This window comes from Peromyscus leucopus, chromosome 7 (genome assembly GCF_004664715.2).
Source record: "Peromyscus leucopus breed LL Stock chromosome 7, UCI_PerLeu_2.1, whole genome shotgun sequence".
In the NCBI taxonomy this organism is placed as follows: Eukaryota; Metazoa; Chordata; class Mammalia; order Rodentia; family Cricetidae; genus Peromyscus; species Peromyscus leucopus.
In genome coordinates this window covers 85,410,906-85,432,826 of record NC_051069.1, presented here as the reverse complement: position 1 = coordinate 85,432,826, position 21,921 = coordinate 85,410,906, and the positions used below count along the sequence as shown (strand labels likewise).

At 51.5% G+C, this 21,921-nt stretch overlaps 1 protein-coding gene across 1 annotated transcript in view; it reads left to right on the top strand.

Moving 5' to 3' along the window:
* Positions 1-17,530, top strand: part of Spsb4 (splA/ryanodine receptor domain and SOCS box containing 4) — a 77,275-nt gene extending 59,745 nt beyond the window's left edge. Inside the window, exon 3 of the mRNA XM_028866045.2 lies at positions 16,272-17,530. Within this exon, the coding sequence (XP_028721878.1) occupies positions 16,272-16,399 (128 nt within the window). The 3' untranslated portion in view covers positions 16,400-17,530. The remainder of the gene's footprint in view (positions 1-16,271) is intronic.
* Positions 17,531-21,921: the final 4,391 nt, after the last annotated feature.

The following is a 21,921-nucleotide window of genomic DNA, read 5'->3' as shown; positions in this document are numbered from 1 at the left end:
GCCAGAGGCGGGCCCGGCCACTGCTGCTGCCCCACAGTCTGACTACCTGCCTCCAGGAAGGGCAGTGACAGACAGCAAGGACCCTCTGAGAATCGTCATGGAAGGCCCTTCTGGAGAAGCAGCACACTGCCCCAACCTCAGAAGCCACACAGAGCAAGACACGGTACCAAAAGTGACCCTTCCTCTTTTCCAATTCTGAGCCATCCCAAAATGGATTCCGTTATTTGGGGTGATCGGTCTAAGAAAATTCCCACCCAGAGAGATCAAACTAAAAATACACTGTTCACTTAAAATGAGAGCTGGTCAGGAAAATTCACCCATGTTGAAAGGGCTCTTTCTCCAGCAGTTTTAAGAAAGCGAGGTGTCAATGAAATAAATAATCCCGGCATTAAATAATAAGCCTCACCCAGAAGGGGATGATTAGCTGCTGAATGAGGGGTACAGGCAGTGAGGGCCGTCAGCTTGTGGGTGAGATCAGTCCCTGTGGGAGCAGTTACAGGGGTGGGCCTTGTACAGAGCTGGTACGTACAGGCAAGAATGGTCCAGAGGCAAGATGTTCTAGGCATGCCAGGCGGGAACAATGGCTGTGAGGCCAGACAGCCTTCACTTCTTGGGGGAGAGGAAGGAATATAGGAGTCTGGCAGGAGGGAAGTTATGGGTGGATTCTTTGAGGGGAGCCTGCTCGAGCTGGCCGGTGACCCGGACACTGCCACTCTGTGGACAGCTCCCGGGTGGCTCCCCCTGACCAGCCACCGAAGCTCCTCTGAGGCCTCCCAAGCACAGCCCAAGGATCCCTCTGCCCAGCCCTGGTGGCTGTTGCTTTTGGCAGCTGAGGTTCCGCAGGTCCGTTAGAGGAGATGGCGTGGCAGGGTTGAGGGCTGCCAGGTCCCGTGGCCTGCATACAGGTGGCCGGTGTCGGGCGGGCCATGCTGTCTGTGGACCTCACTGCCCAGACCTGGGCAGGCCTGGGAAGCATCTTTGGAGCCAGCACAGGCTGCGTGGCTGGCCCAGCACAAGTGAGCCTTTGTAGCCCTGGTTTACGAAACCAGCCACATATTTCCGCGTCACTTTATGAGGTGCTAGCTCTACCCCTGCAAGCTGGGGAAAATAAAGCGTCACATAATTTGTACTGCTACAGTTGAGGAGGTCTGAAGTGAACCAACGCTCCCTTGCAGAGAATTCTGCGCCCCTTGACCAGGCCTTGTGGCTCTAGGGGGAAGGGCAGACTCATGATTCCACCCCTGGAGGGACACTGCGGTCCAAGCTGGCTGGTGGAGCACAGAGAATGAGGCCACGAGGCTGGAGGCGACATCCAGTGCGGAACTGCAGACTTGAGCATCGTCATATTGTCAAGGCCCGCTTTCCCATGGATGAGGTCCCTTAACGAGGCCCACAGAGGGCTGAGTGGGAATGCTCCTGCAAATTTTGCCACAAGGTAGAGAGCCTTCTAGAAGGGCTTTGACACAAAAAAAATACCCAGCTGGGAGGGCGTGTTTTAACCTGAAATTGAAAAGGATTAGTCCCCTGCAGTGAGTCTGTGGCCAGCCACCCATGCACTGTGATTTCTGGCCTCCCAGGGAGTCCTATCATCTCCTGTAAAGTCCTCTTTCTTACTGCCTGTGGCCTATCATTCTCTTGGTAAGGTCTGTTCCCTTTTAACCTTTACCTGTCATCTGTTGGCTGCTTCCAATATTGTGCCGAGTAGTTCACTAGGCACCTCGTTGCATGAATTCTTCTGAGGTTTACTGGACACCTCCTGATGCTTCCTGAGAACCCTGTGCGGAGTGTGTGGCGTCTGCGGTGACAGATGTGTACTTTGAGCTCAGAGATAACTGACTTGCCAAGGACACACAGCTAGTATCTGGCAGAGTCTGGTCACCCATTGGCAGGGTCAGAAAGAGGGACACCAGGCAGGGACTGGGAATGCAGCTTGGTGCCTAGCTTGCCTAGCATGTGCAGTTGCCTAGGTTTGGTCCCCAGCACCAAAGCAGGAGAGGAGGATTAGTGATGAAGAGACCATGTTCGTAGTCCCAATTATAATTCAGTGGTTTGCTACGGAAGTGATAATCAAATTGATCGTAGCTATAAATTCTGATTACCTTTTGAGCTAATGCATTTGCGTGAAAGCAAATCCACGATGTCCACTCAGAATTCCCCACCCCACGAGGTAACTCCTCATTGCCCCCTGGTGGCTCTACTTTTGCCCAACAGGGAATGAAAATAAGACCAAAGACAGCTAGACATCAGCCTTGGACCACTGAGAGAGACCCCACGTTGAAAGTGGGAGCCCAGCGTTCTAGCCAGTGTTGTGCCCCCAGCCACGGTAGCAGAGAGGGCCTACCCTACCCCTTCAGCTTCCCGGGTGGCAGATCCTTCGTTCCACAGCTCTTTGAAGACTGTTCTTTCTGGAGTCTTCCTTTAAACATGTTGCAGTGAACCTAGAGAAGAATGCTCAGATGGGTTTTGAGGCACAGGGGATGAAGGCAGTGGAGGGTTTTCACGAGTCCCCAAGCCCTTCCTAAAAGTCACACTTCCTCCTCTTACAGTGCACTTGGGCTGGTCCTCTGCTGTCCTCTGACCCTAGGCCCCTCAGATCACTTTGCGTCCTGTGATGGCTGATCGGGATGGTCAACCTGACTAGATGGAGAGATACCGAGAATTCACAAAGCGAACCCACACTCTACCTTTCCATGGGCAGTCTACAGAGTGGGCTAGCCCCCGCTGGCTGAGCAGGGAGAAGCCCACACATGCATCCACTGGGTTGATTTCCTGCTGAGGGGGTATCCCTTCTTCCCTGCGCTTTGCTCCAGATGTTAATAATCAACTAGCCTGGCGTGCCAATGAGGCCAGAGGTCAGATGAGTGCAGGAACCCCGGGGTTTTGGTGGACAGTTGACAAGAAAACCAACTGAACAATGGCCTGTCTGTGCAGAGGATGGTAGAGAGCAGCTTTCTGTCCAGAGGCCACTAATACTCACACCGACGACCGCCTCAAAGTGTCTCCAGATCACTGGGGCAGCCACCAAATTAGGACTGGTCAGCTGAGCATTAATAAGGGGTAGGAAGTACAGTGGAGAGAGAATGGCCGTTTGGGCCCAGGAGGGAATTGCGGAGGGGCACACAGCAGGAGTATCAGAGTGAGCATTAGCGAGATTGCTAGGTGGAGAAAGCCATGAAAGGCATCTCAAAGGAGGGGTCAGAGTGTGCAGAGGCTCAGAGGCCTACAAAGGCGTAGAGGCTTTAAAGAGACACTGCAGAGTGCAAGAGATCTGAGCAAGGGCTCCTAGTGGGAGGGAGAGCCCAGCAAGACCTCTCCGGAGTTCAGAGAAGCCGAGCTTGCTAATGTAACCGACTCTACTCACCGAAACCTGGGAATCTGGAATCGGCTGGGGTTTTGATTTTGTTTTGCTTTTTTTTAATTTTTAAAATTTTCCTTATTTAAGGCCAGGCAGTGGTGGCACACACCTTTAATCCCAGTACTCGGGAGGCACAGCTAGGCGGGTGGATCTCTGTGAGTTCAAGGCCAGCCTGGTCAACAGAGCGAGATCCAGAACGGGCACCAAAACTACACAGGGAAACCCTGTCTCGAAAAACAAAAACAAACAAAAAATTCCTTATTTAACTGCACCCATAAGGTTTAATTAAAACACGGCAGTGGTAAGTCTGCCCACGTCTGTGTCCAGCCACCCTCCCCAGAGACCACTGAGGCAGTTGGATTCTTGAGAATTCCTCTCAGGTATTTCCCAAAGACACAGGCAGCGGGGTCCACAGCACACCCCGATGTGCACCTTGGAAGTGACTCAGCACCCGGAGACTGCCTGCTGTCTTTTGCCCGCAGCGGTTCCTTCCGTTTAGGAGCCTGAACTGTGCCTCAGGAACTCGGGGACCTCACTCGGCCTCTCCTTTGTACTGGAAGGTCACTCTTGTACAGCAGGTGTGGAGCTGGTGGGGCACGCACCCGAGGTCACCTGGCAATTCAAGGACTTAGCCAGAACTCAAACTGCCCTCAAAGGCCTGCCAGGTCCATGTCCGGCCTCCTTGAGCACAGTGTGTCAAGCCATGAATTGGCAAAGGTGAGGCTGCTGGTTTTTGTAAGCATTACAGGCAGTAGTCTGATGTCTCAACGTTTCTATTGTAGAGTTGTTATTTCAGGCTTCCTTGGTGATTTTTTTTTTAAAAAAAACAACCCTTTCCTCCCCCTCTTCTGCCGCCCCACCCCCAAACCCCAGCAGCCCTTCATCAAGCCTGAGCTCATCTTGGTCCCGGTGACTGGTCACTATGACAACAGGGGCGCCCTGTCAGAAAGTGGCCTTCCAGGTATTTTATTTTGAGCCTCAATTAAGCAGAGCAGGCTGAAGGCTGGGAGCAATGCAAGGAAGTGGGTTTTATGGCCTTCGAGACAAGGAAGGTGCTATTTATAGCTCCTTAATCGGTGTTGCTAAATGGGGTCTTAATGCAAGCTCCCATGGCATCGAACATTTGCATCACAGAGACTCCTCCCCCAACCTCACTCCCTCATCTCCCTGCTTGAGGGGAAGCACCTCCTTTTTGTCTGGCTGTCAGTAACCTCCCCAACCTTCCTGGCCCTCTGCAGCGCAGCCTTTGGGAATATTTGTTCCGCCCTGTCACAGGTCTATCGGGAATCAGTTCTCAGGAGGCTGTCCATCTTAGGGCCAGAATTCTATTTCCGGTCTCCACCACCTCTCCTCAGATTACCCCATCAAAGCCAGGGTGGAATGAGAGACGTATATGCTGGAATATATTAAAGAAACATCAGCATCTTTGTGAGTGTTTAAAGTCCTATCCATTAGCACTTGATAGGTTAACGCGGTCTACCCACTAAAACAAAGCAAGTTAAATAGTTTCCTATGACTGGAGGAACTGAGTCTGGGACCAGGAAAGTCGGCAGACATCTATTACCTGTGCTGTTTTGGAAGTTTGTGTGTGGTATTACACAACTTCTCTACAACAAGAAGATTAAGGAAAACGCTGTGTCAGAGTTTCTGAACATAGTGTCCCTTGCACGGTGAATGCTCAAAACGTGGTTCTCCTTGACTCCCGGGCTGAGCCGATGAGCCTGGAAGGAGCAGCGGCTGTAGGAGGTTGCTGTGGGAACTGCACCAAAGCAGAGGCCTGTGGATGCCCTGCAAACTCGAGTCAGCAGCTCTCCCGGTTTCCTGAGTGTCCCTTCCTCGGGTAGAGAGGTTCTTTGGGGCCTCATTATTCCTTGAGTGAGTTTTTGGAATGATTCACTCCCGCAGTAAACGGAGTGTTTATAAAGGTCCTTGGAAAAAGACAGTGCTTTGTAAGGATAAGTACTGTGGTGTTCTCACACTGATTAAACCTAAACCACGAGTGTGGTCTTCCCATCGGCAAGTCTTCAGCTCTGTCTCCATTCACTTCTTACATCATGGAGCTGGCAAGGCAGAGCCAACGTCTTGTTCCTTGGAAGACCTTGGGGTCCTTCCTTAGGGTGGGAACTTAGGACTCTACCGTCCAAAGCCACTTCCTCCTTAGTGCTTAGTCCACTGTGCTTAGTGCTTAGTGCTTAGTCCACTGCTCTGGACTCTTAAAATTGTCAAGAAGGCTTTCTTTTTCTCCCTTGGAAGAAGAGACTCACCAGGCTTTCCACTGGTGGAGAATCATAGTCCAGAACTTCCACAGGGTGTGGCCACCAGGACCTGGGCTAAGACTTCCTCCTGGATGGCTATCCCCAGGGACTCCTCTGCAGCCCAGAGGTTCCTTGGGTGTGGAGGCAAGACAGGACCTTCCCTACCTGAACTGAAGATGCTAAGGTGTGTGAGGGGTAGAAAAGTTCATTTCTAGAGGGTTAAAGTGGCCCCTGCTGCGGCAGATGTTCTGGAGGAGCTGACTCCTGCTGTGTTCCTCTCAGTCTGTGGTACAGCCGGTATCCCTGTCTCTCACCACTGAACTGTGCGACTCAATTCCCAGATGTGTCCTCCGCCCACGCACCTGAGCATCCTTGGCAGTGACCCTGCATGGGTTTAGGAGGTGCCAGGTTCTGTTCCCCTCAGTCCTCTGAGTGGTCAGGCAGGGCTGTGGTACTGGGTCAGGGACAGCTGTGGGACCCAGGAAGAGGCAGAGTATAAGGCAAGGCAGGCCAGGTGGTATGCTGGCGGGGTTCAAGGGCAGCTGCTGCAGGCCCTGGGCAACGATTAACCAATGTTCAGTGGGATTCTGTGTAACTTTGGGAAACTGGTTTTGCCACTACCTAATTAGTACATTTTTTTAAAAAAGTTGATTTTCTCTGTCAATTTTTTTTTTCCTGCCAATACATTTTGGCTCATAAACCCTTAATGTCTGCCATACCTAGTCTGTAGTAAAATAAGAAATAAGATGTTGGGGACTGTGGGAAAACAGATGTTGCAGGCATTTTACATCAAATATATCATCTTTCTCGGCACTGAGTGGTGTCTTGTAGAGTTCAGGTCCCAGAGCCCGAAAGCTCTCTGTCTGCCCTTTCTAAGACTGGGTAAGCCTGGAAATCACATGACCCCTCTGTTTGAAAGTCCTTACCTCCATGTGGAAGGAACCTGGTGGTAACAGGGGACCCACGGTCCTGCTTGGAGCCCAGTGCTGGTCCCCTGGTGTCTGCTCCTAGTCTGCTGGGCCGGCTGCTGCTCTCCACACCTGCTCTTCAGGGTGCAATTAGAGGATCCCGGGCCCCAGAGGGTGGAAGCTTGCAGCTCCAGTCTACAGTGTTTGTGCCACTGGGGGTGGTCCCGTCCATGCATTGGGCATTAACACTTTTAAATTAGTAACACAGGACATCACTTGCCTTGAAGCCAGAAAAGGGAAACAGAGTCAGCGCTTCCAAATTTGGTGATTCCTGTTCCGCATCATGGTGCTTGTGCGACGCATACACTTACGCACAGACTTCACCACTTCTGAGCAGGCCCCGCCTTCTCCTCTGGAGCTATCTATCCCATAAATACCGGCTCCTCCTGAGCCTAATTGAATCCTTTGGCTGGGGAGGGAAGGAGGGTGAGAGAATGAGGCGGCCCGTATCCAGGAATTCAATTTACTCATCACTTCTGCAGAACGTAAGGGAAACAAACCTCTTCGTCTCCTCTGGGCCCGTTTCTGAGTTCACACTTGGAAAGGTCAAATAAACACAGCGAATCCATTAGGAGGCCTTCGTATTAAGCCCCCGGGGCTTAGGCTGATTAGTAAGAGGCTAACATGGCAGCATTTCCCGAGTGGAAGGAAGTTTGTCTGACCTTGGCTATTTGAAAACAGAAGGCGGCAGGGCCAGCTAGCCTCGTGGCTGTGAGCAGCAGCACCCAGGCTGCTTCCAGGAGGAAGACTAAAGGTGGCGCTTCTGGTCGCTGGGTCTCCAGGCGGAAACAGTGCCACAGATGGCGTCCAAATCCCATGTGGAACCCTGGCAAACTGGACCCATTGGACTGTCTAACACTGGGCAAAATCCTTTACTGGGGCCCCAACTCCCAGCTGCCCTGCCAGCCTGTGGCTGGGCTTGCCTGGGTCGGGGTCCACAACACACCAGATGATGTCACCGCATGAAGCGGTGTTGAAGAGGCAAGACAGGGGGGTCTCTTGACCAGTTAGCAGACTCCTCAGAGCTGGTAGGCAGGCTGTACTTAACACACAACACTACAACACACACACACACACACACACACACACACACACACACACGTGTGCACACACACATCCCAGATCAGGCCCTGAGTGCCAACCCCACCGTCATCCCTCAGCTGCGGCCTTGAGCTAGTTACACGGCCCCTCTCTGCCTCAGTCTCCTCACACCTGTAGGTGGGCATGCGTAAACAACTGCCTCATCGGGTTGTTGTGAGAGTGCAAAAACATCGAGGAACAGAAAACACTAGAATGTTTTCCGTAACATGGGAAGTGCTGGGTGAGTCCTAGCACAGCTCTTCTCCTTGTAACGGTGGCCAGAAATTGGGTTCGAGAGTCCGCCCAATGGCCCTGAAGATGCCAACAGTCAGGGCTTCTCCGTGCTTCTGTATCTGATGGAAAAACTGGAAGGTGGATCCTAAACCCCCACAGGCTGGTGGGTAGGGCAGGAGGCTCCCGTCTCAGGGCTGCTGAGTCCTGGGTCTCCCGCACATTAGCTGCTCTGGCCTGCTCAGATGTGTTTAGAGTCGTCTCTGGTTCTCAACACAGGCATAGCCTGCCTTCTACATCAGTTGCCTCATTTTCTCTTTGTTCCCAAGGACACCGGCTGCTCTGGAATATTAATAGTAGCTGTCACTGGTTGAGTGCCACCAAGGCCAGGACCTTCCCTAAGAACTCTGTCCCATACCTGATCCTCCCACTCTTCCTCCCGAAGCAGGGAATCTCCCTGTTTTACCAAACAAAAGCAGCCGGTTTTATCAAGGCAGACCTGAACTTAGGTCTTGGACTCCAGGTCAGGGCTGTCTCTCCATTGTAGAAACGCCTCTCTGAGGCAGCGCTGAGTTCTGGGCAGGCTCGAGTGACTTCATTATTACTCATTAGCTAGAATTAGCTGTCATTCATCTCCTGGCCAAGCTCTTGTTTGAGTTAGACTGGGACTCCAATTCTCTTTGGTGATTTTGCTCTTGCCTCATCTCTATTTTTAACTTCTGATAGTGGTAGGGCCGTGTCCACCACTTAACTGTGACCTTACTAACAACACCATCATCACCAGTCCCCTGCCCAGCTCTCTTTTGTTCTAACTTGCTTATTTATTTGTTTGTTTCTTAACTTGTTTGAGATTTAATGCACACACCTGAATCCACCACCAATCCGGAAGACCAGAGCATTGACAACCAAATGCCTCTGTACCTATTCCTGTCTTTTTCCCTTACTGATTTTCAGCATTCGTGTACACACCTACAAGATAGTTGGCCTATTTGTCTCTTCCTGAACCAGGACCACCCTGGATTCATTGACTAACCTGCCATTTAGTGGAAAGTCTGGCCGCCCCACATACCTCACTCTTCATCTTTAGACGAAGACATATCCTGGGAATAGGAACCCTATTCCTGAGGTGCCCACACACACACACTAGCTGGCTCTGTAAACACAGCCTTGACTCCCTGCCCCATGATGGGCATATTTATCTTAGTATCTGATGAGCAGCAGATAGCCCAGGGCCATTTCAGAAAGGAAACCAGGAAGGCAGTTTACCTTGCCGTGTGTGGCTAGGGATGTCCTTGCCCAAGGCCAGCACATCCAGCTACCCTGCAGCTCCCTGAGGCAGGACCCACGTTTAACTGTTTCATCTGAGTCAGGATCATCCCTGTATTGGTTTGTAGAACTGGCATAACACAGTACAGTACCATTCTGCTTGTCAGGGAAGGAAGGACTCTGCCAGAGGCTCTTCAGCCGGCTTAAGGCTGGATGAAAGGGGCTACACTCTCTATCTATCTATCTATCTATCTATCTATCTATCTATCTATCTATCTATCTAATCTGTCTCTATCTCTATCTCTCTTGTGTGTCTCTCTTTCTGTCTCTATCTCCACACCTGCCCTCTTCTCTCCCCCACCTCTGTATGTGTGTGCGCGTACACGCAAACACACACACACACACACACACACACACACACACACACGCGCGCGCGCGCGCGCGCGCGCGTATGTGCCTATGTCCCGTCTTGTTTGAGACAGGATCTCTAACGAGCCTGTGAGCTTCTGGCCATCTTTCTGTGTCCACTTCCCAGTAGGAGTGCTGGGATGGCAGATGCAGCCTCCCACATCCAGCTTTACATGGGTTCTCTGCACATCTGGACGCAGGTCCTACCTCTTGTGTGTCACGTGCCTTCCCCGCTGAGCATCTCCCTGGAAAGGACTCCCTTCTATTATTAGTACTCATTCCCTGCCTCGAAGGGCTTCAGTGCCTTTTGTAGAGAGGAAGGCTCACTTCAGCTGCTTCTGTCTCCCAGAACCTGGGCCTCTCCATCCCATTGACCTTGTCATTTCCAGGAAGGACTAAGCAGCAGGGTTGACACCCATTCCTTTGGGAGCCACAGTCCCCAGGGGAGGAGATTTGATAGCGACTCAAGAGCTCAGGACTTGCTGGCAGCCTGGGACAGGGACCACGGATTCCCCTTCCCTCAACCTCCTACTTAGGACAAGGTCTGAGGGTAGGGCAAAGTTCTTCAAATGAGTTTTGTCTCTGAATTCTTGGGTCACCATAATGACGCTGGCCTTGCTGAGGACTGACTTGAGGAGGTCCGTCAGGGAGGAGGTTGGAGCTGTTTGAGAGGGTAGAAGGACACCTGAGCCTGCTTCATGGTGGAGTCAGGAAGAGACGGAAGGGCTCAGAGTGAATACAGAAGCTAACAGAGAACCCAGGTGCTTAGAGAGTGGGTGGAAAGGGGCGTAGGAGTGGGCGCCATTCAAAGACAAGAACATGAAGAGCATGTCTGAAGGTGTGGGTCAGGGATCCACTTGGCAAAGGTGACTTCCCTTAGATTCTGATAGCGTCCACAGACATGTGAGATCATTCCTCTCAAGACAGAAACATCTCAAGCATCAGAAATGCCAGCATTGATCATTATGATCAGAATTTAGAAATAGAAAGGTAGAAGGGAAAATATATGTGTTTAGAATTGTTCTTCATTTCAAGAACTGCTTTTTCTGTCTCTTCACGGGTTATATATGGCATCTTTTGTTATTAGAGACATTTCAAGCTGGCTGTAGGAAGAGTCTGTCTTTGGCTGTGAACCAAGGTCAGGCTAAGCTGGGGTTTGCCCCTAGTATCGGTCTCTATACCCAGCCCAGCTCCCTGAGGCTAGACAAGCAATGAGGCGTTCCTCCCTATCTCTCCCCGCCCCAACCCAAACACACAGGTCTGCTTATTGCAAAGGCCCATCAGAGAGAGCTAAGCTCACAGCCAGCAGGGTATGGCTGCAGTCCCCAGAGTCCCCAGAGCGGTTCATTCTTCCTTAGAGCTGGCAGAGGCTCAGTAGCTAGCCAGCATCTGACTCCACCAGGGCTGGGTATGCGGCAAAGCCAGCAGTGGACAAACACCCAAGAGCCTGGCCAGGAGGCAGAGAAGGCCTGTGGACAGAGGCCTGGGGTGCAGGGTCGGGTCTGCTGATGGGAGGCCTGGGGTACAGGGTCAGGTCTGCTGATGGGAGCCTGGGGTACAGGGTCAGATCTGCTGATGGGAGCCTGGGGTACAGGGTCAGGTCTGCTGATGGGAGGCCTGGGGTACAGGGTCAGATCTGCTGATGGGGAGCCTGGGGTACAGAGTCCAGTCTGCAGATAGGAGCTGGGGTGCACGGTCAGGTCTGCAGACAGATCCCTGCTCCTCTGTGGATGCTACTGTAGACCGGTGGCTAACATTTTCCTTGGGTGGAAAGCTGAGTGTGTCCTCTGAGCAGCCTCGCCTTTGACGAATGCCACCACGAGCCAGCTTGTCCCTGGGGCCTGCTTTGGATATCTGCCTCTTCTCTGTTAGAGGCTGGGTGACCACAACCCTGGTCTCCAAGGCCCACCCCACATTTCTCTCCCAGGTATTCCCTGCCTTACTCCGTCCTGTGCATTTGTTCCCCTGAAACCTAAGTTGATGTGGTACCGTCAAGCTTCCCACCTCCAGGAATCAGTGTGGGTTCCATCCTGCCAAACTGCACGCATGTCAAGGCACCTAGGCTGTCATACCAGGCCACCTGCTGCTCTGACAGTGACACCAGAGGGGGGGGGGAGAAAACCGAGGCCGCTCTGCCACTCTGGGGGCGGAGCCCAGGCCCTTGGGTTCTTCCCTGCATAGAAATGGCCTTCCTTTCCTCCATCCACCGTGAAGGGTCTGCTCATGCTCCTCCATTCAGCTGACCCTGCACACTGAGCAGGGCTGTCTTCCCTTGAGACAGACAGCAGGCTCAGGCTTCTGCTGGGGCAGGGTTGGGAGCGCCATTGCCCCAAGTGTTGGGCTACAGCTCCCCGTGGATTCTCAAGATGTGTGGTCTGCGGAGCTTGTGGCTTCTCTGAACCTCCCTCCACCCTTAGTGGACAGTGCCGTCGGGTTTTCTTCTTCACCTCTCCACCCTGTCACATTCTCTACTGTCTTCCTAGAGTCGGCCCAGCTGACGAGCCGGCCACTGCCTCTCTCCTAGTTTCCAGCTCTGATGTGGTGTCCTTCAGACACACACAGGGAACATGTGCGCATCTTTTCTGCCATTTCAGCTGGGAAGGGCACCAACATGGAGCCCAGGCTGCCCCCTAGAGCTTACTCCTGTCCTCCCAGCATCCTCACATTTGAATAATACTAGCGGATGGGGATGGAGAGATGGCTCAGCAATTAAGAGCACAGACTGCTCTTCCAGAGGACCTGGGTTCAAATCCCAGCACCCACATGGTGGCTCACAGTTGTCTGTAACTCCAGTTCCAGGGTACCCAGTGCCTTCTGGCCTCCATAGGCACCAGTAGTAAAAGTGGTACACAAGCACACACACAGGCATGAAACCTCTGTATCTCCCTGTTTCCGTTATGAAAAATAAGCAGCACCCAGGTCTTCTTACGTTCAGCTTTCAAGGATGCTGTGCAAGCAACCGTGTGACTGTTTTCAAAGCTACCTCTTGAGCTGATGGTGTGTTTCAGCAAGGACCGTGCTAAGGCAAAGGGTAGGCTATGGCATGGATCATCACCATATAGTCCATGATGTGATGTTATCATCCCATCCCATTTTACAGATGAGAAATGTGGGGCTGGAAGAAGAGGAGCCAGCTGCCTCTGGCTGGCAGGGCTGAGTGTGAGCTGGGCTTCCAAGCTCACCCCTTTTATCCTTTCCAGCTTGGCATTTGTGTAGCTGGAAGTTTTTCTTTGTCCTGCCTGGTCCCACAGCCGTTCAGACCCAAATAAACACACAGAGGCTTATGTTATTTCAAACTATGGCCATGGCAGGCTTTTTATAGCTAGCTCTTATATCTTAAATCAACCCATTTCTATAAATCTATACCTTGCCATGTGACTTGTGGCTTACCGGTACTTTTACATTTTGCTTCTCCTGGGGGTGGCTAGCAGTGTCTGCCTCACTCTCTGTTTTTCTCTCCTGTCTCTCTTGGATTTTCCCGCCTGGCTCCATCCTGCCCTGCCATAGGCCAATGCAGCTTCATTTATCAACCAACCAGAGCAACACATATTCATAGCATACAGAAACACATCCCACAACACGTGTGTTTACGCTGCCTGCTACCCCAGGGGACTAAGGCCTGACTCAATGACTAGCTCCTTTATTTCAGATCTAACTTCTTTTTGAAGAGTCATAGGTGAAGAAAGTGTCCAGATCTCAAGCTGCTGCCTGCGCGCATCAAGGCAAGCTGGCTAGGAGAGCCGAACACAAACCTGAAAGTAACCCTCCACCGTCACCACCACCCCGGTCACTACACCCTGGACATCATCAGCTACTTTTAGACTTACAGGGTTTTCAGGAGTCACACACAACACACTTTTCTTTCACTTAAAACTCTGCTTGAGAGGCTCATCCCTGCAGTCACGTGTACTTGGGACCCCTCCGTCACTAGAGCTGATTTGTTTTCTATTCTGTGAACAGGTGAGGTTAATTTTGGCAACTGACTGGTGAGCGGCAGTAACATGGCTGCTTCCAAGTGGTACTGTTACAGTAATGTGGGAATGGGGGGAAGCAATAACCTGGAAAGTGGCCATGGGGGCACAGTAAGAGCCTGAGACTATGGCACCGTCTGCCAGGAGTCTAGAAGACAGGTGATGTCACCCTTCACTGTCCCCTTGAGTCCACCTCTTTTAGTATTGTTTGGGGGAGGGGCAGTATGACACTCACGTGCAAGATTTGCCATTCTAGTTAAGTCTCTCCTCTTCCAGCCTCAGTTTCCTCTTCTCTCAGACAGGAATGAGTAGCCGCATTGACTTCAGAAGGCTGCTTTAGGACCTCAGTGAGATATGCTCAGCCTAGGCATAGGTCAAGCAGATGTGCGGTAAATGTGGGTAAGATAGAAGGCAAGTTCCCACTTCTGGTTCCATGAGTTTGATTCCTGATTTTGCCACTTGCCAGCTGAGCATCTTTAGGTAAAGGGCTTGTGCACTCTGTTTCAGCTTTTGCCTCCTTAAAATGGAGATGATAATAATAATATTTATTGCCCCCAGGGGTTCATGTGAATTGAAATACACACACACACACACACACACACACACACACACACACACACACGAGCTTAGTATGTGTATGGCCACATACTAATCCTTCAGGAGAAAGCAGCTACATGCATATCTTATACCTCACAATCCCTGCTAAGCGACCAGCCAGGGTTGAAAGGCCAAGGGATTAGAGCCGGGGCTTGATTGACAGGGCAGGGCGCCGTGTAGACTGGTGCTGTGAAGGACAAGGGGCAGGGAGGGTTGGAGGTGCTGCTGCAATAGAGGTGGGAACCCTGTGAGGGACAGGTCAGGTCAGGATGCATGGCCAGAGTCCCCTGACTAGCCTCGTTTTGTATGAGGATCAAAAGATAAGGAAGAAGTAAAGCTACTAGTGCCAGAGTCTGGCCTCAGAAGGATAGCAAGAGGTGTCCTTGGACGTAGCCTCTGACGCTCATGCGAGTCCCACTGGGTTCTGATGGCGGCCCATTAGAACTGCATCTCCCGCAGAAATTCCCTGGAAACGCCAGCTGCTATTGTCCCCATCCCTCCTGATACCATTCCCATACAGCTGACATATTTGTGTTTGTTACTTAGGATTTAACCATGCCTTAGAATGCCTTCAAAAATCCTACCTGCTCCGTTACCAAAAGAACACTCATTTGCAATGAGAGCATCTCGGCCCCATGTCAGCCCCATGAGGTGACCTGGAACCACTGTCCTCCTCATTCTCCGCTGGCCTGTGTGAGCTGCCAGCCCTATTCTGCTCAGCTTCCCCATCTTCCTGGTCCTTGCTTTTTGTCCCTGCTTACCATACTGCCCAGCCTCATGTGCCTAGAGCACTCCTGCTCACCCTTGGAATTCCATTCAGAGGTCTGTCCTCAGAGCTTTCCAGCAGCTGCCGGTCCTGTCCCTGTGCACTCAGGAGCTCTCTCATGTATAACACTTTTAGAATAATTCACTTACTGCGGCTGGAGAGATGGCTCAGAGGTTGAGAGCACTGGCTGCTCTTCCAGAGGTCCTGGGTTCAATTCCCAGCACCAAACACAGTAGCTCACAACCATCTGTAACTCCAGTTCCGATGTACCCAGCCCCCTCTTCTGGCCTCTGTGGGCACAAGGCTTACACGTGCTACACAGATATACATGCAGGCAAAACCCCCATGTATTCAAAATTAGAAACAACAACAACAAAAATCCCAACAACTTAAAAATCCCAGACTACAGGCTCACCCCAGGGCTGGCTCTGCCCCGGCTTGGTGGTCTCTGTACCCCGACAGTTACCCACAGAACCTGGGAGAGATAAATGTTAGTATGAGTACCCTCAGTGAGTCTGTCACTCAGTAAACTATCCTGTATCCCGAGGTGCTGTTGCTGAGGTTTGGTTTTTACTCTTCGGGGTTGGTTAAGTGCACCACAGGGTGCATGTGAAGGTCAGAGGGCGACTTTGGAGAGTGGGTTCCCTCCCCCCACCATGTTGAGTTGGGGTCTCTCGTCTGTTTTCCATCTCGATGTGGCGTGCTGGTCTTACAGATGACTGCCGTTGCTTCCGGCTTTTTAAGTCGCTCCCGAGGATCAATATCACGTCATCAGGCTTGTGTGGCAAGCACTGTTACCCCCTGAGCCGCCTTCCAGGCCCCTGGAGGATTTTAACTAGAACCCGAGTGCTGTGAGAAAATGTGTCCTTCCGCTGCCCATCATAGACACTGCAGGGAAAGTGTGAGGGTTTGAAAGAACTGTAAGAGCTGGTGGAATCTAACCTGTCGGCTTGTTTGTTTTGAGATAAGGTCTGGCTGTGTTGCCCAGGCCGGCCTTGAACTTCTGGGTTCGAATGATCCCCCTGCCTCAGCCTCCTGAGTAGCTGGGACAAATTATTCTGTTTCTAAAAGGATACCCCTTTCAAACACTTTGGAGCCACACACTCCACATCAGGACTTATCCTTGCTATAGATAAGCTGAATGCCAGTATTAATCCTTTAATGCCCCTGTTCGCCATTGGTTATTCCAAATCTTCTATTCTGACCAGCTCTCATCCTCCTTTCATAAACATTGCTGAGGACTTCTTACTGCAAGCAGGGTTGGCTCTTTAGGAACAGGGGGCCCTGAACTAGGTCAGGGTCAAGGGTAGGCAGCGGCGGGCAACCTGGGCGGAGTAAGGAGGTGTGGGCACTCACACTTTGCTATCTTTGCAGCTGAACCCCTGCCGCTGATGGACCTGTGCCGGAGATCCATCCGCTCAGCCTTGGGCAGACAGCGCCTGCGAGACATCGGCTCTCTGCCCCTGCCTCAGTCTCTCAAAAACTATCTGCAGTACCAGTGATCGGCGCTGAAGGCCTGCTGACATCTGGTCACACGGCACCCAGCTCCAGAGCATCCGGATGTGTCACTGACTTGGAAAAGGAATATCTGTTGCCACTGTGGCTGCCAGGGCCAAATTGCTGCCCTCAACCGGGACCAGGAGGCCACCTAGTCAACCAGAGTGTAGAGACCATGTCTTCCTCAAGAGAATGAATAAAACATTTGACAGGAGACGGCGTCCTGTTCCCCACTGCAGACAGGCCCAGGAAAATTGGCCAGTGGAGAGAAAAATAGCTTCTGAATAATGAATGACGGAGGGAGGGAGGCAAGTCCTTGATGGTCCCCTCTCTGCAGGCCCCTGGCCAGGGCAGGGAGATTATCCTTCCATTTTAAGACTTAGTACCACTTTGAGAGACAAGTCACCAGGGACCACGGCAGTGCAAAGAACCTGGGCTTGCCTCTCTGAGCCGGCTTCCTCACCCCTTCCTGCCCTCTTCCACCGTGGATCGAGGCCTTTGGCTGTCCCCACCCCTCTCTTCAGGGACATTAGTCTGATGACTTGCCCCGGGGACAGAGCTCATTCTTGGTATGATCGTTTTTTTAGGTAGCGTTTGCATTTTGAAAGAGGAGTGTGGTAAAGATGGCTTTCCCCCAAAGGTGCTAAGGAGGATGGGGGCCTCGGGACACCAAGTCTGAGACACCACGAGTGTCCAGGGCTCTGGCCGCCGTCCTTCAGGGTGAAGCCTGGCTGTCACAGAGCTTACTTTGAGCAAATTATTTTTTCACTTTAGGAGACTTCCACAGTTTGTTTCTCGTTTCCAATATGTGTGTGACATGCTGTTTATTTATCAGCTGGGGCCCCGCGGTGTGGCCTTGGGAAAGGAAGGGTGGGTGTGACACACAGTCTGAGGCCCTGAGACCCATCCTCCCACAGAATGTTGCTGCCACCGCCGCCGCCGCCGCCGCCGCCAGCAGCAGCAGCACCCTTCAGCAACTTTGGTGTGTTCCAGAGACTCGCCACCCAGGCTCATTTTTTAACTGGAAATCGTCACAGCATGGGATACCAGAGCCAGACAGCGCAGCCTCCACTTTAATGTGAATGTGACCTACACGCAAGGGACATTTCTAATAAAGTTTGTCATTCTGTCCTTGAGCTGTGTGTAAAGTGTTCTGTCAGGGGTGTGGAGACAGCACCGTCAACCTGGCCGGTCTGTCCTGAGATCCACAGTCATCACACCTGGGAGTGCCTGCCTCTCCATACACATGTTCCCTCAACTGTCCACAGTCCCCCTTTGAGCCCCAACCCCCAGAGATGTTTCAGAGACCTGATCTGGAAGAAGACGCTCTGTCCCCAGGTTCTGGAAAGACGGCCATACCCCCTGAGGCTGGAGCTTAGATCGTCAAGGTGACCACGGCTGGCCAGGGCAAGCAGACCTGGGGTTGGGGCTGAATGCATGTGGCTACTGGGAGCAGCGCTGACCGCCGCGGAGTGAGGGGCAGCTGGGCTGGACTCCATTCCGCTGGGACTGGTAGCAGGTTAGCAGTTAGGAACAGGAAGGGGTCTGGGTCAGGACCAGTACAGGACTCATTCAGCAGCATCAGCCACCAATGTGCCACATCACACCAGACTCCAGGGCAGTGTCAGACTGGTGTCTCTCTCCCCAGTGGAGACATCGACTCTAAGACCTTAGAAGCTCAGCAGGGAGTGGGGGGAGGGGAAGTGAAAGAACAGGTTCTTGTGGCTGGAAGAGCAGATGTGAAACATACTGTGTCTGCCCACCTCAAGACTGGAGGTGGGGGAGGAAAAGGCACCCCCAGACTGCAGGCCTTGGAACCTGCCTGACGGCTGGCAGTCTCGGCCTCCAAAGCTTTCAGTCATTGTGGTTGCTAAAGGCAGCTTACTGCCAAAGCACAACCTCGGCATTGGGTCAAGAAGCCCAGGCTTCCTCATTTGTAACAGTGACCTTGGGTAAGTCACTTCCTCCCCTGGGCACAGGGGCTAGACCAGGTAGCCAGTAACTGCCTAAGACCTTCCTCTCCCAGCTCTTAGGGTCTAAGTCTCTGTCCCATCGTCCAGTTTGGGTACAGCTGTCTTGTTTCAGTTTCTAAGCCTCATTGGTGTGGTTTCTCTTATTCCACCAATACCTTACCCACCCTTACCTCACCCTCTCATGATCTAATGAGACCAGCCTTTCTCCAGACACCCTATAACTGTTCACCAGTGTCTCCTGCCCTGAGCTATTACTTCCTCAATTCCTTCCAGAGTATGTATCTCCTGGTCCCAAGGACCCTATCCTGAGCACCTGGAATGGGTCCTCATGTACCCAACAGGCTGTGGGTCTCTGGAGGGCAGAGCCTGTGCCTGTATGTACCACATCATCGTAGATCAGACACAGCTTTGCAAAAGCCTGCAGAAGGACAGGGTGGGCAAGATGCCCTGTGCAAACTGGGACACCCATAGGAGCGCAAGGGAAGTGTTGAAACGGGGAAGAGATCCTCCCCAGGATGAAAACATGTGCCTAGGGACTCCTGGACCCCCTACCTTCTCATACCCATACCTACAGCACTGTCCTGAAATGAGATCTGGCCCAGCCCTGCCAGACCTCACAGTCCAAAGTGGAGGGGTGGGGGATAATACGGATGACCTCCAAGCAAAGAAGCACTATGGTATTTGAAGCAGGAGATGAGGTGAGATGGGGGCTAGGAGCTAGACCACAGAAAGCCACTGGGGAGACACTGAGCCCTGACCAGGAGGTGGATGTAAGAGGAGACAGAACATTCATTTTTTTAAAACCCTTTATAAAATGTTGGGTCCAGCAGCAATGAAGACACAACCACATCCAGGTATCTTTCCATAATTCACCATCATTGCCTGTGAACTACCTGCCTCTGGATCCTGGGGTTCTGCTTCCACCGAGGGGCTCCCGCACATCTCCCCACCCATGATGGACTGAATGGGGGAGGCTTGTGTTTCTCCACCCAACTCGGGCCCAAAGGAGAGCGGGGCTGTGCTCCAGCTTCCTGTGCTGTGACTGGAGGCAGTTCCCCGGCTCTGACAAGCTCCAGGCTGGCCCTGTGGCTCTTGCCTTTCCATCATGGCGGTAAACAGACCCCAAGCTAGATCAACAATCCTGCCCCTCTGTGCATTTTCTTTCAGGAAAGAAGGGTACACCACATACCCTGACAGGACAACTCTCCACCCTAAGGCAGTCATAACCTTTTTCAGCTGCACAGTTTCATCCTTCCTGTCTTCTCTCAACTGTTGCTCAAGCTCTTATAAGAAATATCCTAAACGTAATCATCTACAAAATGCATGCTCCAGAATCACACAATTGGTTTTTTTTTTTTATTGAAAAAATAGAATGTTTAAGTAAGTTTACACTTTTGTGTTGGGCCATATCATTGCTGTCCTTTGCTTCATGCAGCTGACAGTCTGCAGGTTGGACGTGCTGGGGAGTCTACAGCTTCATCAGCATGGCATTTGGCTTTCTGTTAACTTTTACCCTAAGGACTCTGGTTCCATGAGAATCTTGTCACATTCACCTTCAAGTGAGAGACCCTGGACAGACCCCCTTTCCACTTTGCTCTGTTCTCTTTAGTACTTCACAAGCACAATCCATATGCCTATCTAAAATACTCAGATCTGTCATATCCTCTCCTACCTTGTAAAAATTATGCCCAATCATAGAGCTTAACAAAGTCACTAAAATTCTGTGGTGGTCTGAATGGGAATGGCCCCCATAGGCTCATATATTTGAATACTTGGTTCCCAGTTGGTGGAACTGTTTGAGAAGGATTAGGAGGTGTGGCCTTATTAGAGGAGATATGTCAGTGGGGGTGGACTTTGAGGTTTCAAAAGCCCGTGCCATTCCCAGTTACTTCTCTCTGCCTAGTGTGTGTGGATCCGATGTGAGCTCTCAACTTCTGTTCAGCACCATGCCTGCCTACCTGCTGCCATGCTCCCCACCATGATGGTAATGGCTTCACCCTCTGAAAATGTAAGCCCCCATTAAATATTCCCTTCTATAAGTTGTCTTCATCACAATGTTTTGCCATGGCAATAGAAAAGTGACTAAGACAAACTCCATGCTGGTCCTGAGGGCCCTGCTAAATCAGCTCGTCTCTAACTCTCTTGTGGACACACACCTATCTGGCCTCGTGAACTGGACATCAAATATATCATCTCTCATGCTCGGTCACTTCACGTATGCCTGTCATTCCTTTATTCTCCTCCAGTCCATGATATGCACAGTGACTGGCAATAACCGAGTGTTCTTAATGGCTTCTATGAGCCTGGGCATCAGGGACTGATTTCCCCACATTGCTGCAGATTCTGCTTGCGGGGAGTAGTTTTATTGGTTTCTCTGCTTCCAAAGCATTCAGACTGATATCATCTGCCCTCCCATCCCACAGCTGCACAAGCCAGGCTGTGGGAAGCATTTTTATTCCTTGTTTCAAAGCTTTCCCCATTAAAGTAATTCAGATGTGTGATATTCCTCGATTATCCCAGTTTCCGGTGCTTGGCCATTATTAGGGCCTGCTCTGCATGCTGATCTAGGTTTTCTCTTCCTCTGTACTAAAGGTTGGGCCTGAGGGTTATTTTCTATCACATCTACCTTGTTCTCTCTCTCAACACTGTCTGAATCCTCTCACTGGTTCCAAAATCCCAGGAAGCACTCTTTAACACATAGCTAGCTTGTTCTCTCTCTCTCTCTCTCTCTCTCTCTCTCTCTCTCTCCCCCCCCCCCCAATGTCCGAATCCTCTCACTGGTTCTGAAATCCCAGGAAGCACTCTTTAGCACACAGCTAGCTTGTTCTTGCTCCTTTGCATCCTGCCAACTGTATAAAATGACAAACTGAAACCTCCTTCTCATCCTCCCAGGTCCCACTTTTCTTGACCAATCAGAGGCCACGGCAGAGGACAGCATCTGCAGATCGTTTGCCCTGTGGTATAGGCAAGCTCTTTATGGGCAGACGGCTGAGCCTCCGTAGCATCTCTTTTTGCACATAGCAAAAGCCACTATGAGTTGCCAAAGCCTGCTAATGAACCTGTCCCGTGTGTACTTTTTTAAAAAGTAGATTTTTTAAAAGGGATTGCAAAGTATTATCTAGACCATCAATCTTTTATTGTTGTTGTTTTGTTTGTTTTATGAGACAGATTTTCTCTGTGTAACAGTCCTGGCTGTCCTGGAATTCACTTTGTCGACCAGGCTGGCCTGGAACTCACTGAGATTTACCTGCCTCTGCCTCCCAGGTGTTGGGATTAAAGGTGTGTGCCACCACCACCCAGTTTAGACCATCGAACTTTGAGAGTGTCTCCTTATTCATGAGGTGGACCTTATAATTTCACCAATAGATTAGTGAGGCGTGCTCCCCATTCCACACATAGGAAAGTGCTCAGTCCCGAACTCACGCCCAGGATCCTCGGCTCTCAGATGGCTTAGCCTTTGTAACAGGCTTTATCATCTACTGCAGGGATGTGACCACCATAACAGCAAGAAGCTCACCATCCCAGGCCACACAGGGATGCCCCGTTCCAGTTTG